This window comes from Xyrauchen texanus, chromosome 1 (assembly GCF_025860055.1).
Source record: "Xyrauchen texanus isolate HMW12.3.18 chromosome 1, RBS_HiC_50CHRs, whole genome shotgun sequence".
NCBI lineage: Eukaryota > Metazoa > Chordata > Actinopteri > Cypriniformes > Catostomidae > Xyrauchen > Xyrauchen texanus.
This window is the reverse complement of record NC_068276.1, coordinates 14,085,460-14,109,606: the sequence shown is the minus strand read 5'-3', so window position 1 is coordinate 14,109,606 and position 24,147 is coordinate 14,085,460. Positions and strand designations below refer to the sequence as shown.

Below are 24,147 nucleotides of genomic sequence, written 5' to 3'. Positions count from 1 at the left end.
ATGTGGACAAATTGTTACATGCAGCGCGCAAGCATCCTCTAGCGGTGGATGACTGTATAGACGGCCATAACTACGAATGCAATTGTTCTGAAACTAATTAATCAACGATCGATAGGCTGAATCGATCAAATTAATAATGACACCATGATTATCAATTAAACATTTCGAAAATCACACAACCCCAGACTATCCTCACAAATCAACTCCTGCTACTACCACAGCATCCCCAACACTGCCTGAACCCCACCCCCCATTTTCACACACATACTTGCAGAATCATTGAGTGAGCCAGTGGTCTCTGCACTGGCTGAGAGCGATGGTTTTCCCCTTTATACTCTCTATACAGAGGTGATTAAGCCAGCTGGAATTCCTGCCTAATGATATGCCCACTTAAAGGGATATTCATCTCTTACCGTTTTCTCCACTGATGCCACACACTGGCTGAGAGTGGAAATAAAACCTGTGCCAATTTCTCAAATGTGACTCAATAGATTCCTGTATAATACAAGTTGGGTGAATCTTACAAAAAAAAAATGTCACTCCAAAATTAAAAGAAAAAATATATATATTTTGCATAAAGTAGGGATGCTGCTCATGTTGCAAAAGACGCACGGTTCCTTTAAAAGGAATGTTCCGGATTCAGTACAAGTTTTCAATCAACAACATTGTGGCATAATGTTGATTACCACAAATATATATTTTCTCTTGTTCCTCCTTTTCTTTAAATATGAAAAAAATAAATAAATAAGACAGACGACAGTGAGGTACTTACAATGGAAGTGAATGGGGATAATGAAAGTGAATGTGGCCAATGTTTGGAGGGTTTAAAACACAGAAATGTGAAGCTTATAATTCTTTCATTAATTATTCTGTAAAAACTCTATTTTCAAATGTCTCAAATGTATTATTTGAGATTTAAAGTTGTTTAAATTGTAATTTTTACAGTACTTCTAGGGTTTGTTGACATTACATCATCATGGTAATGAAGTTGTTAAATTGGCTAGTGATTTCATCCCACTAAAATCACGTTTACACACATATTGTTTATGTCTTGTGGTTATGTAAAAAATTGGCCCCTTTCACTTCTATTAGAACATTCCTTTAAGACTTCAGCAGCACTGTCATAGTATCACAGAGGGTGGGGAATACTGGCATAGTGTTGTAGCACAACAAACTTGATTCAGCGGTTAAGAACAATGCAGTGGAGAGGTATGGCAAATATGAAAAGTTTGTGTACTGCACTGTTTATGTTGCGTTTCAAACTCGACAAGGCAAAGGGGAAAGCTGTGATTAGGGAAGGAAACAATATTGTTTTTCTGATGCATATATATATATATATATATATATATATATACACACACACACACACACACACACACACACACACACACTTGAGGTCAAAAGTTTACATACAATTAGGCTGAAGTCATAAAAACTCATTTTCTAACTACTCCACAGATTTCATATTAGCAAACTATAGTTTTGGCAAGTCGCTTAGGACATCTATTTTGTGCATGACAAGTGATTTTTCCAACAATTGTTTACAGACAGATTGTTTAATTTTTAATTGACTATATCACAATTCCAGTGGGTCACAATTTACATACACTAAGTTAAATGTGCCTTTAAGCAGCTTGGAAAATTCTTGAAAATGATGTCAAGCCATTAGACAAAGCTTCAGATAGGAAGCTCAATATATATATCTTAGGGGTGTAACAGTACATGTATTTGTCCCGAACTGTCATGGTACTCGGTGCATGCAATCAGACGAAGAATCCAGAGGCAATCCACAATCCAATCCAGAAGGGGTCGTGCACGGTAACGCAACGCTGTTTGCCAACTGCCACAACAGGAAAAAGACCAGATGATGAGACCATCTATGCACCAACCCAAAACATGAATGGTGAGTTCAGATGACACGCAAGAGCTCTATGACCCAGCTGCTTGTTTTATATCAGCAGTGTGTGAAAGTTTTGGGTTCCCAGTGAACTACGGCAGCAGTTGAGTGCGAGTGGCAGATAGGACGAGGACAGTGTGTCGCCATTGTAAGGAAGCTGTACGGTGTGTGTGAGTGGAAATACGTCCAACATGCTAACGTCCATATGGAAATGGAATGCATAGACTAACAATTGCCAACAAAAGCCTTCATCAGCCAATTAACAAGGACAATTGCACCTATGTGAACTTCTGCAGTTAATCCAGGATGGACTTCAAAGACATTGGTCATTAATATTACAGTTCAAACTAAATCGACGTTTAAACACTGACCCTTAACACTTACTTAGTTTAATAATTTTAAACCATGACTTAACTAGTCAGAATAAGTAATATTGGCATTATATTCATGATGTTAGCCAGAGGGGAACTGGCCCCCACAGTGAGTCTGGTTTCTCCCAAGGTTATTTTTCTCCATTAATCAACATCTTATGGAGTTTTGTGTTCCTTGCCACAGTCGCTTTCAGCTTGCTCACTGGGGTTATTAATACAATTATTAATTACTTATTTTTAAACACGATAAACAATGGTATTTTATCTAATTACACAATGATGATTCATCAACATTATAGACATTACAGTTTTAATGCCTGATCTTCTGTAAAGCTGCTTTGAAACGATGCGTGTTGTGAAAGGCACTATACAAATAAAATTGACTTGATAAAATTGACATATCAGATGACATCATCCAGATGTGCCAATCACCGTAGCTAGGCAGAAAAAGACGACAGGAGTGCAAAAACCTTTCCCTGCAGCTTTTAACCAGCCTCTAGAAGTGAGAGCAGACAGGGCCAAAGTCATTACCGAGGCAATTGGCATATACGTTTCATCGGCTATGTGCCCATATACAGTAGTAGTAGAGGAGCCCGGCTTCAAGTATTTATTAAAAGTGCTCATGCCACATTACGCTGTCCCATCTCATGCACACATAAGCCAGTCCGTGGTGCCTGCCCTATACAGATGCACACGAGCAGTGACCACTACACCTGCTTTTGCACTAATAACAGATGGATGGACCTCCTGTTCTAGGAGGAAAACACTTCATCCACTCTGAGTGGGAAATGAAAAACCTAGTGTTACTAACGAGACTTGTGTATGAACAGCACACTAGCACGGTCCAAGAGGCAGAGTGGAAACTTGAAAAGCCCAGTGACCACTGACAATGCAAGAAACATTTTTAATGCGGTCAATGAAGCAAGATTGGGAAATCAGAAAAACTGTAGGCTTTTTCCATAGTAGCTCAACGGCTGCCCATATTTTGGAGACAAAGCAGGAGATACTTCAAGTGCCAAAACAGTCTCAAACACGACGTGCCCACGCACTGGAACTCCAGCTATGAGATGGTTGAGCAGTATCTTGAACAGAAATCTGCCGTTTACTCAGCACTAACAGAAAGGGGCCTTAAAAACAAGGATAGTGCTAATCTGACTGACCACGAAGTGAGCGTCGCAGAGAGTTTGATGGAGATTATGAAGCCTCTGAAGATGATCACAACAATTCTGAACACTGAAACAACACCATCAGATTCCATTCAAATCAATGATCTTGGAATCCTAGAAACAAAATGATGATGACACTCCCACCGTCAGGAAAATCAAGCAAGCCATCAGAGAAAATCTGCAAACTAGATATTCAGACCCTGGTTTTGAGGACTTCCTTCACAAGTGCATTGCACTTGATCAGCGGTTCAAGACGCTTCCTCATCTGGATCCGGCCTGCCATCTGAGAATCTATGAAGATATCCTCATCACAGAAGTTCTGAGCACAGCAAAAAAGGTATATATTATATCATTATTTTATCCTAAGGTTGATATTTTCTCTCATCAACTGAACATATTACTGTTGTTACGATATACACTGAACTCACTTACTAACAGCCCAGTCCGTTGCCCATGACAGCAGAGTCAGAGGCAGCAACTTTTCCTACGCCAAAGAGGTCAGCCATGTCAGAACTTTTCGGCCCTCTCTTAGAAATTGGTAAGAACCACCAGCCTGATTTGCATCAGAAGTCGAAGGATGAAGTGTATGCCTACATTGTGCATTTCAATAGGCTCCAACCTCCTTGCCTGGTGGAAGGCTCAAGAGTCTGTTTATTATAATCTAGCTAAGCTGGCAAATCGTTACCTGGCATTACCTGCAACCTCAGTCCCCTGCGAAAGGGTTTTCTCAACGGCAGGTGACAGGTTACTGCCACCAGATTTGCACTCACTAATGATAAAGTGGACAAACTGATCTTTTTGAAGAAAAACATGAAAATACAATAAATCTTGAATAGCTTTTAAGAGGTGCATAATGCCCTTACCGACTCACAAGCTATAAAAGGAACAGATTTTATATTTAACATTTTATTTGTTTTGTATTTTCACACCGTAAGATGTTATTCAGTTCTGTATTGCCTTTTATACTGCATCAGCCATAGGCCAAAATAATTTAAACACTCCTTGTTATTAATTATTTTGTAGTATTTTCATAAAAAAAAAAAAAAGAGAGAGCTTTCAGTTTGAGTTTATTGAACCTTTTAGTTTGACATCAGCCATTGCCAACGTAAAAAATATGGCCTATGAGACACAATGTTCGCAGTTTAAATTGAATGCATAATACAGCACAATATGAAAGGTAGTTTTTTATTTTTATAATGGTGTGTGTGTGTATATATATATATATATATATATATATATATATATATATATATATATATACACTACAAATGTTAATAATCCCCATTTTATTCTTATCTAGAATATATTTTTGAACATGCAACATTGATGAAAAAGCCAAGACATTCAACAAGATACAGTCAAGGCCAGACACTGTCTTTAACAATAACTCCAGCACTGAGCTGCCCTGGCGGAGACACAATACTCTGGTGAAAGATTTATACTCTCCCCCGAGGTTAATGAAGTATGTGGGAAAGGCAGAACACAAAGAGGAAGTCACACTATTGTGATGCCAGGCCAGGCAGAAACCCAGCCTTTATATGTGAATAAATAAACAGGCGGTAATTAAAAAAAAGGCCCACATTCTCTGGTTGTCTGTTTTGAGACAGTCCCCCAAGCGTTTTTCGGGAGCTGAATGTTTCCGGACGTGGTGAGGAGAGGATGAGATCACTCAGAGGAAGCTCATTAAGTGATGAGTGCATTCTCTCCCGCGGGGCGCTGCAAGCACGTTCTTCTGCTAGATAAACAGACACCCCAATCGTAATATAGCTATGTTCCTATGCTAGCTACATTGGTAGTTCTTTAGTCATTTTTAAATCTCTCTGTTTTTAGACCATAGTTTTCACACTAGTACTATAGACAAAAAACAAGTATAGACAAACAAGTTAAACATTTTATTCCAATATGCTAAATTATTCCAAAAAGCAAAACAATTAAGCCATTTATCTTTATGTTATGGCCAAGATGTTTTTTTGCATATGTTTTGTTTACATGCGTACACGTACTCTGGATTTGACGTCAAAACTTAAAGGTTCATGCACGCAAAATTTGCCATTAAATGTGTTTATGCGCAAAGTGAAATCAATAATCTACTTAGTGGAGATCTTTTTTGCTGAAACTGCTTATGATCTTACCACGACACAGGAAAACTGTTTAAAGTGTTTACATGACCTTATGCATACACAGCTTAACATCCATACTTGGTGCAAGATCGTGCATGTAAACATAAATATTAACAAAAAGGGAAATAGTTTAGAGGATCCCTATTCCCAGATCCAGCCAATTCCCGTGGGTCAGAGCAACAGGACGTCAGTCATTTAAGCAAGTAATTTTTGATTGCTTTGGTACGGGCACAATGGTGGATGTTTTGAAGCATGTGGGGACTACAGACAAGGAGAGGGACAGGTTGAAAATGTCCATAAAAACACCAGCCAGTTGGTTCACGTACGCTCCGATGACACGGCTCGGAATGCCATTTGGACCTGCGGCTTTACGGATGTTCACCCGTCGAGGGATCGGGTTACATCCGCAACAGAAACGGAGAGTGAACCAACCTCTGTAGCGTCAGCCACGAGTGCTCTCTCTGCGAGGGCAGTGTTATTTCCATCGAAACAAGCATAAAATGGTACAGTATTTAGCTCATCCGGGAGAGAGGCAGCGGTGTTTACGGCAGAGTTTTTATTCCCTTTGTAGTCCGTGATGTTAATTCCCTGCCACATACTTCTAGAGTCGGTGGTGTTGAACTGTCCTTCAAGCTTGCTGCTCTGATAGTTTGCGGAGAGCATAACTGGCTTGTTTATGCTCCTCCGCATTCCCGGAATTAAAAACGGAGGTCCGCGCATTGTGCCGCGCGAACATCGCTATTAACCCATGGTTTCTGGTTGGGGTAGATCCATATTGTTTTGGTCGGAACAACGTCCTCTATGCAGTTTCTGATGAAACACGTTATGCTATCACCGTAAACCTCGATGTCGCATCAGAGGCGGACAGAAAGATCTCCCAGTCCACGTGATCAAAACAGTCTTGTAGCGCAGAGTCTGATTGGTCCGACCAGCACTGGATCATTCTGAGGGTTGGTGCTTTCTGTTTCAGTTTCTGCCTGTAAGCGGGCAGAGGCAGAATGGAAGAGTGGTCTGATTTGCCAAATGGTGGGCGGGGGAGGGATTTGTTGCCATCCCGGAAATGAGAATAGCAATGGTCCAAAACCCAGTCCCCTCTTGTTTTGAAGCTGATATGTTGGTGGTATTTGGGTGCGATTGTTTTCAGATTGGCTTTGTTAAAGTCCCCGGTCACAATGAACGTGGCCTCCTGCTCACTTATACTCCCATACAGTTCCTTGAGTGCCCGGTCTGTGTCGGCTTGTGGGGGGGACGTACACGACAATGATAATGACCACTGTGAATTCCCTCGGTAGCCAGAATGGTCGACACAGAAGCATGAGAAATTCCAGATCAGAATCAAGACTTGATAAAATTTACATTCCTCCGATCACACCAGGGTTTGTTGATCATAAAACATACACCACCACTTCTGCTTTTACCGGAGAGGTCATTCGCTCGGTCCGCTCGGTGCACAGAGAACCCCGTGGGTTCAATGGCCAAGTCTGGAATCTCCGCAGACATACAAGTTTCTGTAAGGCAGATAATGCACCAGTCCCTCGTCTCTCGTTGGAAAGAGATCCACGCTCTCAGCTCGCAGAGCTTGTTGTCCAGAGACTGAACATTTGCCAATAGAATACTTTATTTGCACGGCGTCTTACTCTGAGGAGTACGCCGGCTCTTTTCCCCCTTTTCCTTCTGCGTTTCCGCGGCCGGGCAGCCAGACAAAGGGCTCCGCTGGCGTGTTTGTAAACAGCGGATTGGCATTGAGGAATTTGAAGTCCGGTTTTCAGTGTGTAATTGCAGAACCAATGTCCAAAAGCGTTTGTCTGTCATACACAATAAGGCAGACAAAATCCAAGAAAAAAAAAAATATAAACAAAACAAACAAAAAACTGCAATGATGTGTCGGAGCTTGCAACGCAGCAACCATACTCGCCGCCATCTTGAGTCCATATGTATTCTGTACATATGGACTCATATGTATTCAGTATCCTGTTTCATTCATAAATACATCACATTATGGAAGTAAAAGGGGGATGTGAATGTTATTTCATGTTGATTTTAAACAAATAAATAACAATGTGTGCTTGTCCAATTGATGAGTAGATGATTGTTTCTGTGGCACCATTTCTCGTCAATGCATTAGAGCACCCTTAAGAATGTTTTAACTGTTTGCATTAAAACAAGAAAGAACACACCAATAAAGTAGCAAATTAAAAACTGCCTAATACTTTGTGGTACTCAGAGGTAGAACGAAACCTCCAGTTCTGAGTGTTAAGTTATAAGACACTGCAATCGTTCCGGCTACAGCACTTGACATTTTAGTGACATTTTCAATTGGTCTGCACCCAAGAGTGGTCAGTACAGAGATGAAACGAAGCATTCACCTGTCACCTGTGAAAGACACTGCAAAATCTCACTACTTCATCACGTCTTACGAATGAACTCCAACTCCTTTCCAATGCAGTCACATAGCACATAACAGCGAACCAGACAGACAGAATTCCTTGTATGCTTCTTCAAAAGACACATTCCAGGTCTAGTCTTTTGGACTCTTTTCCTTCAATTTATCTGCTTATGAAAAAACCACATCATCAACCTTTGGAAATAGCCACTAGCTAGCCTTCAGCAAAGTCTCCTCAATAATGAAAATACACAAAAGAAAAACACATAGATTGTTCCAAAACTTTATAACTAATGAGAATCATTCATCCTAATGCAATGTTTAGAACTTTAGCATATTGTAATATCATATATGACCCAAATGTAAGTCTTTCCTGCTTTGAATAACTCAATACATTTATTGTACTCGTGTTTTGATGCAAATGGATACACCCCCATCATAAGGAATCATATTATGCTGACACATTGGTTACAGTGCTAAATACTCAGTATGTGTGACATTCACAGCTTTGAGGTCATTGTAACAATCGAACTGTAGCTAACAATATATTGAAAAGGTCATGTTTGGGTTTGTGGTATCTGCTAAGTAATCACAAGCTTGTGGGGAGCTTTCCATTACACTCCTTTTACTGGATCTCTCTGTCTGTTGAGTATCTTTTGAAGTCTTTTTGAAACTTTAGCAATCAGGAAGAGGGACAACTGGCTCCAGAGAATTTCAATTAAGGGTTCGTGCAAAGGCAAGCATCCCATCACTATTGCTCATACTGAAATGTTTTGGATTGGACCCTAGGGTTGGGCGATGTCCCCTAAATTGGCAGTTGACGATGTTGACAGTAAAACATCGCGATGGACGATGATATCGTCGGCGGGGCGGGGTATATAATTTCATATAATTTTCAAAAATGATATGACAAATTATAATTTCGTTATTTTACTAACCCAACTAATGACTCGTCGGCGCTTTATCAGTAGGTTGCACGACACGTGAAGCATTTTTTTTTAGCTTTCACTTAAGAAGAGTTGTGCACTTTTTATTTTAATATATCTCTTTACATAGATATTTTTTTTCTACTGAAAAACTATAATTTCGTTATTTTACTAGCCCAACTATTTAGTAGCCTACTCATCCGGGCTTTTTAATATATTGCGCCTAAGAAAAAAAAGTCGTCTTTGGGCAGCCTTCTTGTGAAGAGAGCAGCCACAGCCACGCTCACTGATGAGCAAAAGGTCGAGGCAGAAATGACCATGTACCTGCAGGAAATGGCCATTGATGGGGAAGAGGACGACAAAATGTTTCCGTTCATGGCAAGATTAGCACGGAAATATCTGTGCATATGTGCTACCAGTACTCCATCAGAGCGGGTCTTTAGCACAGCGGGTAGTGTAGTTACTCCAATCCGCAGCTTATTAAAACCAGATAAAGTGAATATGTTGGTATTTCTGTCCAGAAACATCGAAATTTAAACATGGTCTATGGTGAAAGATATTAGACTTCTTTACGCATTTTTCGCCATCCGTTGCGGTGCTATTCGATTTTGCATATTATTTTTTAAACGTTCATTTGTGTAGTTCATATGACCACTTTACAATATTTCAATAACATAATTTATTTTGTAGCCTGTGCTGAAGTTAATTGTGCTGCTAATTATAAGTGAAATGTTAATGCCGAGTTTCGGTCTGAGTGTTGTTCCGTTTTCTTGTTCTTTATTTGTTGTTCTTCTATGTTTTAATAAATGTGTGTTATTCATATTCACCTTGTTTCTTTCATTTGATTTGACATTATAGATTTATGGCCAAGGAAATTTTTCTTTAAAAGTATTAACCAGACAAAAGTTCGCTTTGACGTTCGCTGGTCTGGGTTTATCTTAAACTGCCGCTTCAGTGTATACAAGAGCGTGACAATGAGCAAGATTTTCTGAGACACTACAACTACTAATAATTAATTAATAAAGGCTTAAAATAAAATATTTTAATCTAAATGTACAGTGTAAGACATGTAAAAAAAAGACAAGAAGCTAACAATGTCAAGATCAATATTTGTGTAGCCTGCCTGACACGGTATTTTCACAGACTAACACGTCACGTCTCTGGCATATACTACAGTATTTAAAATAACATATATGCATTAGCTATATTCTCAATTTAATTTACAGAGCAATCCCTGCAAAGTTTTCAGGTTAACTATAGAAGAGACTAGGATTAGTGAGTCACACTAGCAAGACTCGCAAAAGGGGGCGTGGCATCACGATGGTGGCTCTACATCGTGATGTTGGTCAGCCATCACGATGGACGATGATATCGTCCATCGGCACAACCCTATTGGACCCCCTAGCCCCAAAGGTGCGGTCACATTTACCTTCACATGGCAAAATTCCATGTGCGAAAAACAGTCATCTCAATGGAAATCTGCACTCGGGAATTTTGAGCAACGGACTTCACCTGGTGAAGAATTTCCCCTTTAGTGTGGAGTTTTAGTTTGATTAACTTTGACAGGCGAATTCACCATGTTGACCAATAGGAATTTGCTTGGTTTTGGCAGTGACCTCTGTGCAGGCAGTGTTTCGTTAACAGCTACACTAAATATTCACAATGGACAACGATATAATTTTAGCGGTGAGTTTATCCCAGAGCATAAAGTGCTGCATTAAAAAGAACTGCTTGGCAATTTGTTTTTTGCTGGTATCACACGCACTCAACATACATCTATGCCTTCTTCGTCCATGGAATCTCGCAGTGCAAAGGTACATGTGACTGTACCTTAAGAAGAGTTGGAAACTGAGAGCCGGTTCTTATTTAGAACCAGTTCCATTTTTTAAATATAATAGCAGAATAAATTTATCACTTTCAGTTTTATTAACCATTTTCAAATGTGCATTCTTCCACCTATGTCCATGCAACACTGAGCTAAATCATGACAGCAGTCTCCTTGGTGATCGTCGTGATTTGAAGCTCGATTACACTTCCTATAGCGCCATCTAGTGTTCTGCTTAGGCCCATCACAATTCTAAAATAGTCGCCTGATCGTGGTTATTTGATTTAACTGTGGTTATTTGAGAGATTACCATGATTACTGAGCACTTCAAATTCCAATCATGTTTTAATGCTCAAATAAGGGAATATATAAATGTCATGAACAGCACTTGTGTCAGAGCGTCACTGAGCTGCACCGCAGACATCAACCAGAGCAGCTCCTGTCTGGAAGAGCACGTGAAATGCTTCAAGCGTTCTGATGCGCATGCCGTCAGCAGAGGCTCGCACCAAACTCCGGCAAAAATATCAACTAACAAATATAAACTTTCATAGTGATGCAAAGATTGATTAAACCATTGGTGACCTACTATGATGCTTAATTAGTTATTTGGACCTTCAGAGATTTGGTCACTGTTCACTTTCATTGTGAAGACCAACAGAGCTGAAACATTCTTCTAAAAATCTTCATTTTTGTCCAGAAAAAAAAGTCATACACATCTGGGATGGCGTAAGGGTGAGAAAATGATGAGATAATTTTCATTCATTACTGAACTATTTATTCCTTTAGGCAGTGTCAAACAAAATCAGAAGAAGACTTTGTTCTCTCCAAAGCACCTTACAAATACAGGAACATTACTCACAGCAGAGGATTTATCGTCCGACAGTCATTGTCTTATAAAGTTTTGTTGATGCGGCGTTTTGATGACTGAAACAGCACTGTGCATAAATGGACAACACTTTAAGCAATAAAGAAACAAAATGGCTTCACTGTGCAGACTATTATTCGCTTTTAAGCAGAGCAAGCTATAATAATGGACAAAAAACACTCCCCAAAAAGTTGTGTTTCTCAATTAATTTCAAGAGTTGCATCTCCCTCGCAAGTTTGAATCCAGGGTGTGCGGAGTGACTCCAGTCAGGCTACCCAAGCAACCTATTGGCCTGGTTGCTAGTGTAGGTAGAGTTACGTTGGGGTAACCTCCACTTGGTCCCTATAATGTGGTTCTCGCTCTCGGTGGGGCACATGGCGAGTTGTGCGTTGATGCCGCGGAGAATAGCGCGAAGCCTCCACATGCACTAGGTCTCCACGGTGACGCGCTCAACAAGCCATGTGATAAGAGGATTGTCTCAGATGGAGGCAACTAAAATTCGGCAACTGAGTCACTATACCACCATGAGGACTTCATTGGGAATTGGGCATGCCAAATTGGGGAGAAAAAAATTTAATAAAAATTGCATCTCACATTAAAACCACCTGTGTTATTAATCAACCCCACTAATCAACAAGTCAGTCATTGGACACCGTGGCACATCCCTACTAGCAACCACCGAGTACACCTTTGCAACTGCATGGCAACACCCTAGCAGCATTGTGGTGGCAAGTGTTGCATGGGTAAACACAATACACACTTCAGAAAAACTTAAAAATCTACTGTATTTACTATTACTGCCGCTAATGGTACAAGATGCAATCTTGAATATTTAGCAATTCAACTGAACTTAAACTGTTAAGAAGTCTATCTGATGTGGGCTCTTTCCTGTTGTCGTGCACATGTTTGTGTGTGCGCCTGTGTATGTGTGCAGATATTTGCAGTAAGTTCTATCTACTCTAAATGTAGCTGAAATGCAAAGTACAAGGCTGGTGAACAACAAGACCTGACTGGGTAATTAAAGAGCTGGGTCGAAAAAAGGCAAGGCAGACTGACTGGAAACCACTACCAGTCCTTGAAGAAACATCTGTGTTAAAGCAAAACAAGGTAATTATATGGAAAGAGGGAGGAACTGCTCAAGTATTTTGCCTACAGAGCGAGGCGCTTTGTCTGCCACTATAGCATCCTTCTGTCCAAAAAGACCACAATAGTGGAAAACTACAACCAGACTCCTTCGTGCAGCATTTGTTTTATATGTTAGTATAATGTGTATTCCATATTTACATTTTCTTTTCACCATTTCACAGTCAGAACTGATACAAATGCATTTTAGTGACACTTTGACTTCAAACCTACATATATTTATATTTAAATTTATGCATTTGGCAGACGCTTTTATCCAAAGAGTGCTGATGCTAAAAGTATTTTCCCTTTAGTCCCTTCTTCTGTATTTTCCTTTTAATTGATGACAAATTTTAAGTTTGTGATGTTGAAGTTGAACAAATTAATCTGTCACCTAACTGAAAATAGGTAGTACTCTCAAACAAATTCACTTGAATTTATCAATTTCACTAACATAGTCTAGAATTTAACTGATTTCAAGGACCCTTCCAGACACAAACTGTTCTGTGAATGGTTTAATTTTTTGAATAAACTTGAGGCTGAAAACTTGCACTCTCCCAAGACGAAGACTTCACTCTTATGCATTAGCCAGTCAGATGAAGGCTACAGGGAATGAATGAATCCTGGATGACCCCTCTCGCTACTCAACTGATACAGCAAAGATTCACATTGGCAGACTCTCTGCTTTAAGGTTATTACTGATAGGGAAGACATGCATATGAACACTTGCCAACTCTCTTTTCTCTAAAAGTTGCTGGCAAAGGCATGAATAGTAGATCTGTGTATTGATGAAGTACAGCATTAGGCCCGAAATGTACTCAAGAATAGTGGTTGACCAATATGGGTTTTTTAATGGCCGATGCTGATATCCAGAACTCTGATAGGTGGCTGATAGGATGATACAATGCCTAAATATCACACAATTTAATATAGTATATAACAAAAACATAAAATTGCAAAATAATAATAATAAACTCTTATTTAGCACTATATTTACTCAATTTTACAAAACTTTAGCTTTGTAAAAAAAAAAAAAAAGGTACATTTCTTCCGATTTCTGTTTAGTCAAATATTTTTGTAATTTATTTGCACATAAAGACATTGTTAATACAGGAAGAAGGAAATAACAGTGCACACATTAGTCCAGCAACCATTGATGGCATGTCCATGTTAGCAATTGCATTTACTCCAAAAATACAGAATCAATAAGGGGGCTTTCACACTAGCACTTTTGGTGCGCACCCCGGTTCGAATGACATCAGAGTTCGGTTCGTTTGGATGATGTGAACGCTGTCTTCCGAACTCGGGTGTGCACCCGCGAACCGTACTCGGGTCCGCTTAAAAAGGTGGTCTGGGGTGCGGTTCATGTGAACTCCAGTACGGTTACGCTGCTGATATGAGCGTAATCGAACCAAACCGCGGAAGTGAACCGCTATTGATGGCGTATAATGTGGTCGTCAGTCTCACACGCGTCACTTTCAAAATGAGCGGAAAGGGTTTACTTTCGATGCGTGCGTGTGTGTGTATACACTTACCTTGATGAAAAGCGGGATTGGCGCTACACGCACTGCAAGCAGAGAGATGATTTCTGCTTGCCTTCGCAAAAATTGTCTTCGGCGGACAGCCCGCTGTCTTTTGAACGATTTCAGTATTTTTGCGGCAGACAGACGCAAGTGTGTTTCTGTATCTTGATGTTGAAAACAAAACCAAAGGTTAACAAAAAGAAGAACAAATGTGAACCGAGCAAGTCTATTCATTGAATTTTGACGCCTTTTCATTTCGCGGTTATCAAGCAACACGATTACGCACCAGCTGCAGCTTCATGACGCAAGCGTACCGCGGTTCGGATACAAATATATAATGTGAACACAGTCCATCGGGGGGAGCAATCGAACTCTGGTTCGGAACAGGCAATCGAACCAAGTGTGAAAGCCCCCTAAAACACTGTCTCGTTTACCATGCTTTGTGGGGGAGACTTTTTTGCGGCGTCATCACCATTCATATACAACCCACGGCTCAACATTAACATTTGTCAGGTTTTCCAGGACAAATGGATTTTTGAAAGGGCAAATGAAAGAGAATTTTACACCAGCAGACTGATTAAATAACAACAAAAAATAGGGGTGCTGGGTAGCTCAGCGAGTATTGATGCTGACTACCACCCCAGAAGTCACGAGTTCGAATCCAGGTTGTGCTGAGTGACTCCAGCCAGGTCTCCTAAGCAACCAAATTGGCCTGGTTGCTAGGGAGGGTTGAGCCACATGGGGTAACCTCCTTTTTGTGATAGCCTAGGCCTGCGTCACTTATTAGAAAGTTCATATTCTGCTGTTGAAAGTAATTCAGAGCATGACGTTTATAATTTGCAAGTGATCTAGTAACAGCAGCGCCCTGTTTGATTGACAGGCAGCGTATTTGTGTGTGCTGAACATGCACGTGTTCCGAAAATGCTCATGCTAATGCGCACCTGAACGGTCAAATACTTTCTGCAAAATGTCCATCTTGGTGAGGTATTCATGTAAACACAGAGAGTTATGTCTAAAGTGAACAAACATTGGGGAAAAAAGCAGATTTGTATTAAAATGTTGGACTTGTAAGTATAAATGTAAGCTAACAGACCTGCTGCTGTCTAATAATCAAACAACCATAACAAGACCAGTAGTAGTTTTGTATTGCATTTCATTCTGATTGTTTTCTTGAATACTTGATACTGCCATTACATTTTATTAAAGCTGTTACAAAAAGCAGAGAATTTTCTTAATTTGTATCTATTTCTATTCATTGCTGTTTTTTGTTGTTATTTTATTACTGACTGTTTACTAGTCTTGATATTAGTGTTATTTGTTGTCGTTTTGAAGCTGGTATTGAGAATTGTCAAATTTCATTTCAGACTCCTGAAATTGTGAAATTGTAATAATGCATAGCCTGTATTGTACAAGGTAGATCTTGCTGCAATAACATAATGAAATAGTAGTTCTCATTCCATAGAACTGTGAGCACCCCTGCTGTTAATTGTGGCTTTTTGTAATTTTACTACCATCTGTAACAAAATAATTATCATATGCCAAATGCCTCCTCTCCTACCCAGTGCAGTTTACATCTCTGTCACAGAGAATTGAGTTGATTGAATAGGTACACAATTAGTTTGGACATCGGTCATAATTTTTGAAAAATATACAACATAAACTTTTGACATGTTATTGAGCATGTAACTTAAATGTCCTTTTTTCTCTCCGGACAAGTAACTGTTTTACTCGGACAAGTGAATGATCAATGTACTTGCACGGAGGACAAGCACATGGCAATGTTTAATTTCGAGCCCTGCAACAAATGTGTTATGATTAAATTACTACTAGAGTGCAAAGTTCTTCATAGATCTAGCCTCTTAATTTTGCTCTCAAAGTGCACCAGACTGATGCATTTAACTTAAAAATGTAAAGAATTTTCTTACGTGGGAACATGGCCCTGGACCCCCCTCAGTGTTGTCTCACAAACTCCTATAGGAAACACTGACCTGTGTATGTGTGCACAGTCAAATTAAGTATACTTTAAAAGGCTAGCGTTCAACTGTCCGCAGATGCTAAGATTTTGCGTCAAAACCCAAGTATATTTTGTTGTTGCATAGGGTGTTACAGCAGCATTGGTATAAACTTTCTTCTTCTATGGCGGAGCTATAGTGTAAGAGAATCTTGCTAAGAAAGTTAGCTAATAGTTACTTAGCAATTTATTTTAAACGATCACTATGTTTACAGCTAGCTACCTAAATATTGAACACATCCAGTTTAATTGTAAACACATTTGAAGGTAACTCCATCACCCCCTTGAGTACTGAGGTTTCTTAACGTACCGTAATTTCCGGACTATTGAGCGCACCTGAATATAAGCCGCAACCACTGATTTTTAAATAAAATATTATTTTGAACATAAATAAGCCGCACCTGTCTATAAGCCGCAGGTGCCTACCGGTACATTGAAACAAATGAACTTTACTCAGGCTTTAACGAAACACGGTGTGGCAGCGGGGGCGTAGTCAAGCGCCCATCCGGGAGAGAAAAGTGGTAAGGGTGCTTACACCTGAGCTAAATTATGTCTAACACCGGTGTCTAATTTCAGTAAGCATGGGGAGAGCGGCATAAAAAGGCAGCAGCCACAGAGCTGAGAGAGTGACACACGTCAGTCTAGTGTTGGCACATAGAAGAATTGAGAAACTTTATAAAATTGATTGTAAACATTGCTGTGGCCATTAAAAGCCTTACCTGGAACACCAAGTGCCCTGCTGAAAACTGTCACACTGGTGCCCGTGTGACAGTTTTCCCAAGAAGGACACGTGAAGCAGGGCACTTGAAATTAGACACCGGTGTTAGACATAATTTAGCGCAGGTGTAAGTGCCCTTACAGCTTTTCTCTCACGGACAGGCGCTTGACCACACCCCCGCTGCCACACACGGCTTGTAATAAAATATTTGCAGTAAATAGTAGCCTACCAAGAAAGTCATTGGTCACTATCTTCCTCCTCTTGTGCACATGAAACCACTGAAATCATCTCCTTCGGTGTCAATCGTCTTCAACTTGAAAGCAGCATCATATTCGTTTCTCCATGTCTTTGCCATGGTGAGGTTGACAAAATTACTACCGTAATCAGAATGATGGGAAGTTTGAGCGCGCTCGATTTAATCTAAACAGTAAACAAAAAAAGTTGTTTTGACCTTAACCCGTTCGGCAATTTCATTGGTCTAATGAAAGCTTCAAGCCGCCAAAAAACTGAGCACGTCACAGAATGTTTTTTTTTATTTTTTTTTATAAAATTTGAAAGCGGGAAAAATCCATATATTAGCCACGTCATTGTATAAGCCGCGAGGTTCAAAGCGTGGGAAAAAAGTTGCGGCTTATAGTCCGGAAATTACGGTAATTAAAACTCAAGAAAGCACATTAAACTTGTACAACAAAACCACACTTGCAGTCTGTTGGCCAAGCATTTGCATCGGTGTTGCGCAACGTTTAAGGCCTTACTCATTATAGGAGGAATTAAACAAAAACAAAAAAAAGACAATTATAGTACCCTTTAGCCTTTTGTTAAAAAGAAGACCATGTCCTTACCTTTCTGGCAGTGGTTGGAGGTCCAGCATCTGTAATTGGATTTGCTGTTGAAGTTCGTCTTGATACACTGAGGGTTGTCCTCCATGATTCCAGGGCAAACATCTCCACACTCCTTCGACTGCTTATTTCCACCAATAATATTGTTAAATTCAGCATCCATAATGAGGGACCAGTCTACAGAATCCAAGTAGCAGAGCTCAGGATTCTTCTCGATTCGTATCGCACCTCGAGTGATGTTTCGCAGGTTGTAGAGACCAATGTCCTTCAGGCTGGTCAACTCAAATATGACCAGGGCATAGTTGTAGAACAGGTTGCGGCCCCGGATGACAGTGAGGTTTGGGAAGAGTGTGCTGAGTGTGTCAAGCCCGGAAACGCGGAACAGGAGAAGGTAATCCGTAATCACGGTCAGTTTGGGGAAACTCAGGGTGCGGAAGACTTCCTGGTTGTTGTTGTTTTTGCCTCCGATGAGAAGGATTTGCAGGTAGCCCTCAACCACCGTACAGTTCTCCAGACGCTTAAAATTACTGATGTCATTTCCAATGTCAATGCCTGGACCACAGACTGGATTGGGAGAAAGACAGAAGTAATAATCAGATGACACTCATAGCAGAGGACTGCTATATTCTACAGTAACTAGTAGTAAACAATCTTTCAACAGATGCATTCTTCTGTGTTAGTGATGCAATTTAAATTCAACATGGCTATCAAAATAAATATTGGTCTTGAGCAGTTGCTTCAATCTTTCACCAAATAAAACAAGGAGTAGTGGTTGTCTCCTTTCATTGCAAAAGTATTAATATTAACACTTTTGAAAATGTATTATGGGGAAAAAACTTTGCACAGTTGTTGACTGACTGGACAATCCATTAGTCACTTCGCAAATTACGTAATATAGCGAAGACAAACTAAGAAGCGCAAACAATGAAGAACGTACACATCAAAACAGCACATTCAGTCCAGAGAAATTATCTTCAGATGCAATGATTTAAGCCAATAAAATGAACGCACAGAACATTTAAAGACTGTCAAGCCAGTTAGATGTGAAATGTTCCACCAAACTTTTCTTCTGCCAATGACATACTGGCATTAGCCATGAATAAATCTTTATGAGAATACTTTTGTTTTTTGACAGGCATGCCAAGACAGACATCTTTTTGTTTACTACCACCCATTATGCCGTTTCCTCTCTACAGAGTGATTTGCCCAAAGGCCAAAACATTTACGGCAAGAGGAAAACATTGAGAAAGTAATTCTGAAAAATGTAATAAGATAATTATAGACCTCCTGAATTATACAGCTTACATTAACTTTAAAAGAATGTCTATGGTTGTTCCTTTTACTCGATTTATAGAGCATGCCCCTAGCAACCCCAAGGTCTTAGACTTGATTCAAACCTTAAAGGCACTATCATTTAGGATAAAAGCATCTGCTCAACTGCATAAAAGTGAAAGGGTTTTAACCCTTTAAAACGTTGATAACACATAACAGGGAAAAAGCAAGCTGCTGCTTCTTGTAAGCACTAATTTCTTTCATATCCATTTTTAAACAGTAATATTAAAAGTTTGCACTGGAATATTATGCTTAATACAATTATGCTGCAAAACAGAATTAAAACGAAAGAGGAAAAGCATCCTCCTGTCTGCAGACTAGAACATTTTTACACTGCCGAGTAAACAGTACTATCTTTATTGCTTTGAAGGCTCTCCAAATCTCATGTTTACATTTGATAACCCAATTCCAGCCTGCCACTACAAACTTGCCTAGGTAGCAGGGTAGAAGCATTTGTAAATTAGGTCAGAAACTGATGTCATTGTTTAGAAAATGAAACACCAAAAAAAAAAAAAAAAAAAGCAATCTTGTAAATACTAGCACACGGAGTCTACAAGACAGAGCACAACAGAATGCTCCAGTATGAATGAAGAAGCTAAAAGAACCACAAAGGCTGAGCGGTGTCAAAACTTCTCAGTATCTTAAATCAGGAGGAAATGCTAGTGATAAGATCCTTAAATCAGAAGTATCCCTGTTTTATTGATAGAGTTTTCCAAATTTCTTTAATCCAACCAAAAAAAGGCAGATCAAAAAATAAGCCTCTGGTTTAATCTTGAGATAATTAAACCAGTTAACCTGAGGCTACATTTGTGCCCCACCGGGAGTCTTTAGCCATCCTATGCCAAGAGAGACAGGTTATACTTAGGATTTCCATGGAGAACCTCTGCCTTGCTGCCCTGAAACCGCTGGGGCTAACAGTAAAACCCAATTAAACATACTTCACAAACTCCTCACTCTTCCAATCAACAGAACCGGGTCTGTTTTGCAAGAGCGGCTGTTTTTACATGTTCTATTTTAAAAACATGGATTTTTCTCTCTCTCTCGCTCGCTCTCTTGATGAATTGGATGAATCGTGAGGTCTTATTTGCAGTTTACTTGGAAACTTGGACATTTTGTGATGGTCAAACATGAAGGGAAGCAAAATAGCTTTTTTTTTTTTTTTTTTAAGAATTGACGGGGTTGTTGGTTTTAAGGCGACAGAAAAATTAACAGGCCTCCTAGGCATCTTCTGTGTTTTCCTACGGGACAGTTTTTGTTAAAGCTGATGTGTTTTGTTTTTGCAAAGTTAAAATACTGTCTCGTAGGGCTGGGCAACATTAAGCCAAAAGTATGTATTACATTCTCAGTGTTGCCACAAAGATTGCAATACAAGCATTGGCATAAACTCTGAAGTCTTCTTCTATGGTCACTTTTCGCTTTCATGTCAACTAAAGTCATGGGGGAGCAATGGTGTAAAGAGAATGGTTTTAAACTATAGGGGTGAGTGAAAATATTGTTTTTCCAATTAATCGTGATCTTCATTTGAACAATCTTGATATAGATTCTTAAATCCCAAAATTGATCTTTCACTCAATGCGCAACTTCCCCTATAATGAGAGGAAATGACTCGCATTTGCAACCAAATTTTGCACTATGCGACCACAGAGAATATATTTGGCAAATGGCTTGTAAATGTTTACATTTCACTCACTAGTAAATGTGTAAAGTGTAGTTTAGTCGAGAAGTGTTCAGCAATGAGATTCTTTCACAGCATGTTGAGAGTAAAAGTTGTTCCATGTAATGAGTGTCAAAGACAAGATCCACGTAACACACGGCCTCTTTTAATACCCTTTCCATTCTTTACAGTCAGTTGTTGATCAAAAATGACAAACAAAAAAGAACATTTAATTGTAACCATGCGTCGCACAGATGAGGTAAAGCCATTCAAGTCCTCGCTTGTTAACATACGCTCATTTAAAGGTGCCGTTTACAGAAATGCAGTTTTTTTTTGTGCTAAAGAGACAATACCGGTTTTAGCACATGTTCAACAAATCAATGTAAATACTTTGAAACAGTCCACATTATGCAATTTAACAATAAATATGTAACAAAAGTAATCTATGTTTTCATAAATATATTATCTTATTTATTGATTGAATACATTTATTTGTTCATTTTTCAAAAGCCAAAATTTGACCAAAATTATGAATAAGTAATAAAATATAATGACAAATCAATATATTCCTAATGTAGTAAGAAGGTCCCTGTATAAGTATCAGCATTAGCTGGGAGATTATTTATTTTATATGCAACCAAATGGGCCATAATAACTAGTGATGCACCGAAATGAAAATTCTGGGCCAAAACCGAAAATTCAGGATGCACTTGGCCGAAAACCGGAAAACAAAAAGGTATACCTTTTTTAAAATAGTTCTAGGCTAGCATCTTGCAAATACAAAAAGTTTAAATATGCTACAGACTCATTTTAATGAAAACAACAGGCAAAACACAGAACCGCAGAGGGCCTCTATTCTGTTTGTTAACGTATTTATACTTTAATATAAAATTATTGTGCAAAACAACAGTGCAAAACAGCAGTAATCGAACTAAAACCAACCTCAACTGTAAACGACAGGTGTAGCCTCAAGTGAAGAACAAAGTTTTGCAGGGCTAAACTAATTTTAATGTAATTGCTATATGCACAGCAAATTGGACTGCTTTCTATTTAAGTAAAAGTGTCAGGTTTCTCTTCAAGAACAAAAGTTACTCAGCTTTCTGGCAGGAGAGACAGTTCCTCTTCTCATCAAGAACATGAGATGCTGCACTGAATAGTCTCTCTCTCTCTGTGCTGGTGCTTGGTGCAGATAAATACCTGCGTGCAGTCCACGCAACCAATGGAAAGCGATCTTTGTTCATGTACCAGTAGTCAAGAGGATTGTCGCGCTCGCGTGATATGAGTGTGAAGCGATTGTCTGTGTTCCGCAACTGCTTTCGGGTTCTTGAATCCCAAATAATAATAACTGAAATAAACCTATATGAATCGAAATCTGAATCAAAATCTTGTGAATCAGAACTGAATAATGAAATCTGTATCAATATCCAGCCTACTTAAACTATCAATGTTTATAGCTAGCTACCTAAGTAATTAGGCTAAGGCAAGTTATCTTTTAATTTGAAGTTCAAGAAGTACTCATTATAGGATTTAATAATACATAAGTTGTGTGAACTCTTTGATTAAATTTCACCAATTTCAAAATCTTCAGCACACTCCACAGAAAACACTTTCTTGTGACGCTCCACAATACAGATCAGTAGGTGGCAGTAATGCACCATAAGCTTGACTGCAAACGCTAATAAACATCACAAGAAAAATAAATACTTTCTTGCAAGTGACAATATGGATCATGGGGGGAAAAAAACACTTCAATTAAACAGCAATGGTGTTTATGTTGGAGTTGTTGTTGTGTTCAGTTGTCTTTTTCAATACACAACAATATAATATTGGCTTGTTAGCTAGCTGCTAGCTAGCGGCTACAAAGCCTTATTACTGGTTTCCATGACAGCATGGCTTATGTAGCGGCTAGCCAACTAATACTTCCTAACAGGCTGATTTCATGACAGTGATTCAGTTTGCTAGAGGTGCATCATTTTGTCAAACTGCTTTAGTTATTAGTGACACGTACCTGATCCAATTGTCTAGATGTAGAACAAGTTTATCACCGTTATAGGATTTATTTTGTCAGATAAATATTTGTGTATTGATTTTTCCCATAAAGTGCAAATATGTGGCACAATAAAATGTTCATCTGTTCATTTGAGCTGCACGGCCAGCCCGACACAGCAATGCTAACTCAACCAATGGCATGCATTTGGGGCGGGACTATCTTTTTGTTTAAACAATGGCAGAAGGAGTGAGTATTTGGGAATCCGTTTAAAAACGATGCCTATTTTTGCAGATGCCAGTGTTGCAAAAACACTTCAGCTTTAACAGTCGAGATAGCTTTACTTACAAATACAAAGACATATTTGCATTGCCCATTTGGACTTTTAAAAAAAAACTTTTTCCAATTTGCTTGTATGCATTGGTTAACTTTCCAAGGAAATCATGCAAACTATCTTCTCAGCAAATCATAAAACAATTACACGTACAGTATTGTAAGTTGTCTCTTAAAATCACTTTCATTTACAGAGGCAATGCTAACACATCCTAACCAGCCCTCCTCTTGTAACATCACAAAAAAAAAAAAAAACACACAGTTTAAGTCAGAAGTTTTTTTGTTCCTTCGGTTGTATTTTAAGCCCTACCTTCAAACTCATCTTTGTTTGACATCATGGGAAAACCCAAAGAAAGACCTCAGAAAAGGAATTGTGCACCTCCACATGTCTGGTTCATCCTTGGGAGCAATTTCTAAACACCTGAAGGTACCATATTCATCTGTACAAACAATAGTATGCAAGTATAAACACCATGGGACCACGCAGTCATTATACCGCTCAGGAAGGAGACGCATTCCGTCTCCTAGAGATTAATGTATTTCAGTGCGAAAAGTGCAAATCAATCATAGAACGACAGCAAAGGACCTTGTGAAGATGCTGGAGGAAACATGTAGACAAGTATCTATATCCACAGTAAAATGAGTCCTATATCAACATAACCTGAAAAGCTGCTCAGCAAGGAAGAAGCCACTGCCCCAAAACCGCCATAAAAAAAAGTCACACTACAGTCTGCAAGTGCACATGGGGACAAAGATCTTACTTTTTGTTAAGAAAGTCTAGTCTAATGAAACAAAAATGTAACCGTTTGGCCATACTTACCATGTCCTCTAGTCTAATGAAACAAAAATGTAACCGTTTGGCCATAATTACCATTGTTATGTTTGGAGGAAAAGGGGTGAGGCTTCCAAGCTGAAGAACACCATCCCAACTGTGAAGCATGGGGTGCCAGCATCATGTTGTGGGGGTGCTTTGCTGCAGAAGGGACTGGTGCTCTTCACAAAATAGATGGCATCATGAGTTAGGAAAATGATGTGGATATATTGAAGCAACATCTCAAGACATCAGCCAGGAAGT

The 24,147-nt window shown here is 39.3% G+C and overlaps 1 protein-coding gene across 1 annotated transcript in view; it reads right to left on the bottom strand.

The window, feature by feature from the left end:
- Nucleotides 1–24,147, bottom strand: part of LOC127634221 (insulin-like growth factor 1 receptor) — a 99,696-nt gene that overhangs the window by 72,939 nt on the left and 2,610 nt on the right. The window contains 1 exon segment of the mRNA XM_052113699.1: nucleotides 17,770–18,330. Within this exon segment, the coding sequence (XP_051969659.1) occupies nucleotides 17,770–18,330 (561 nt within the window).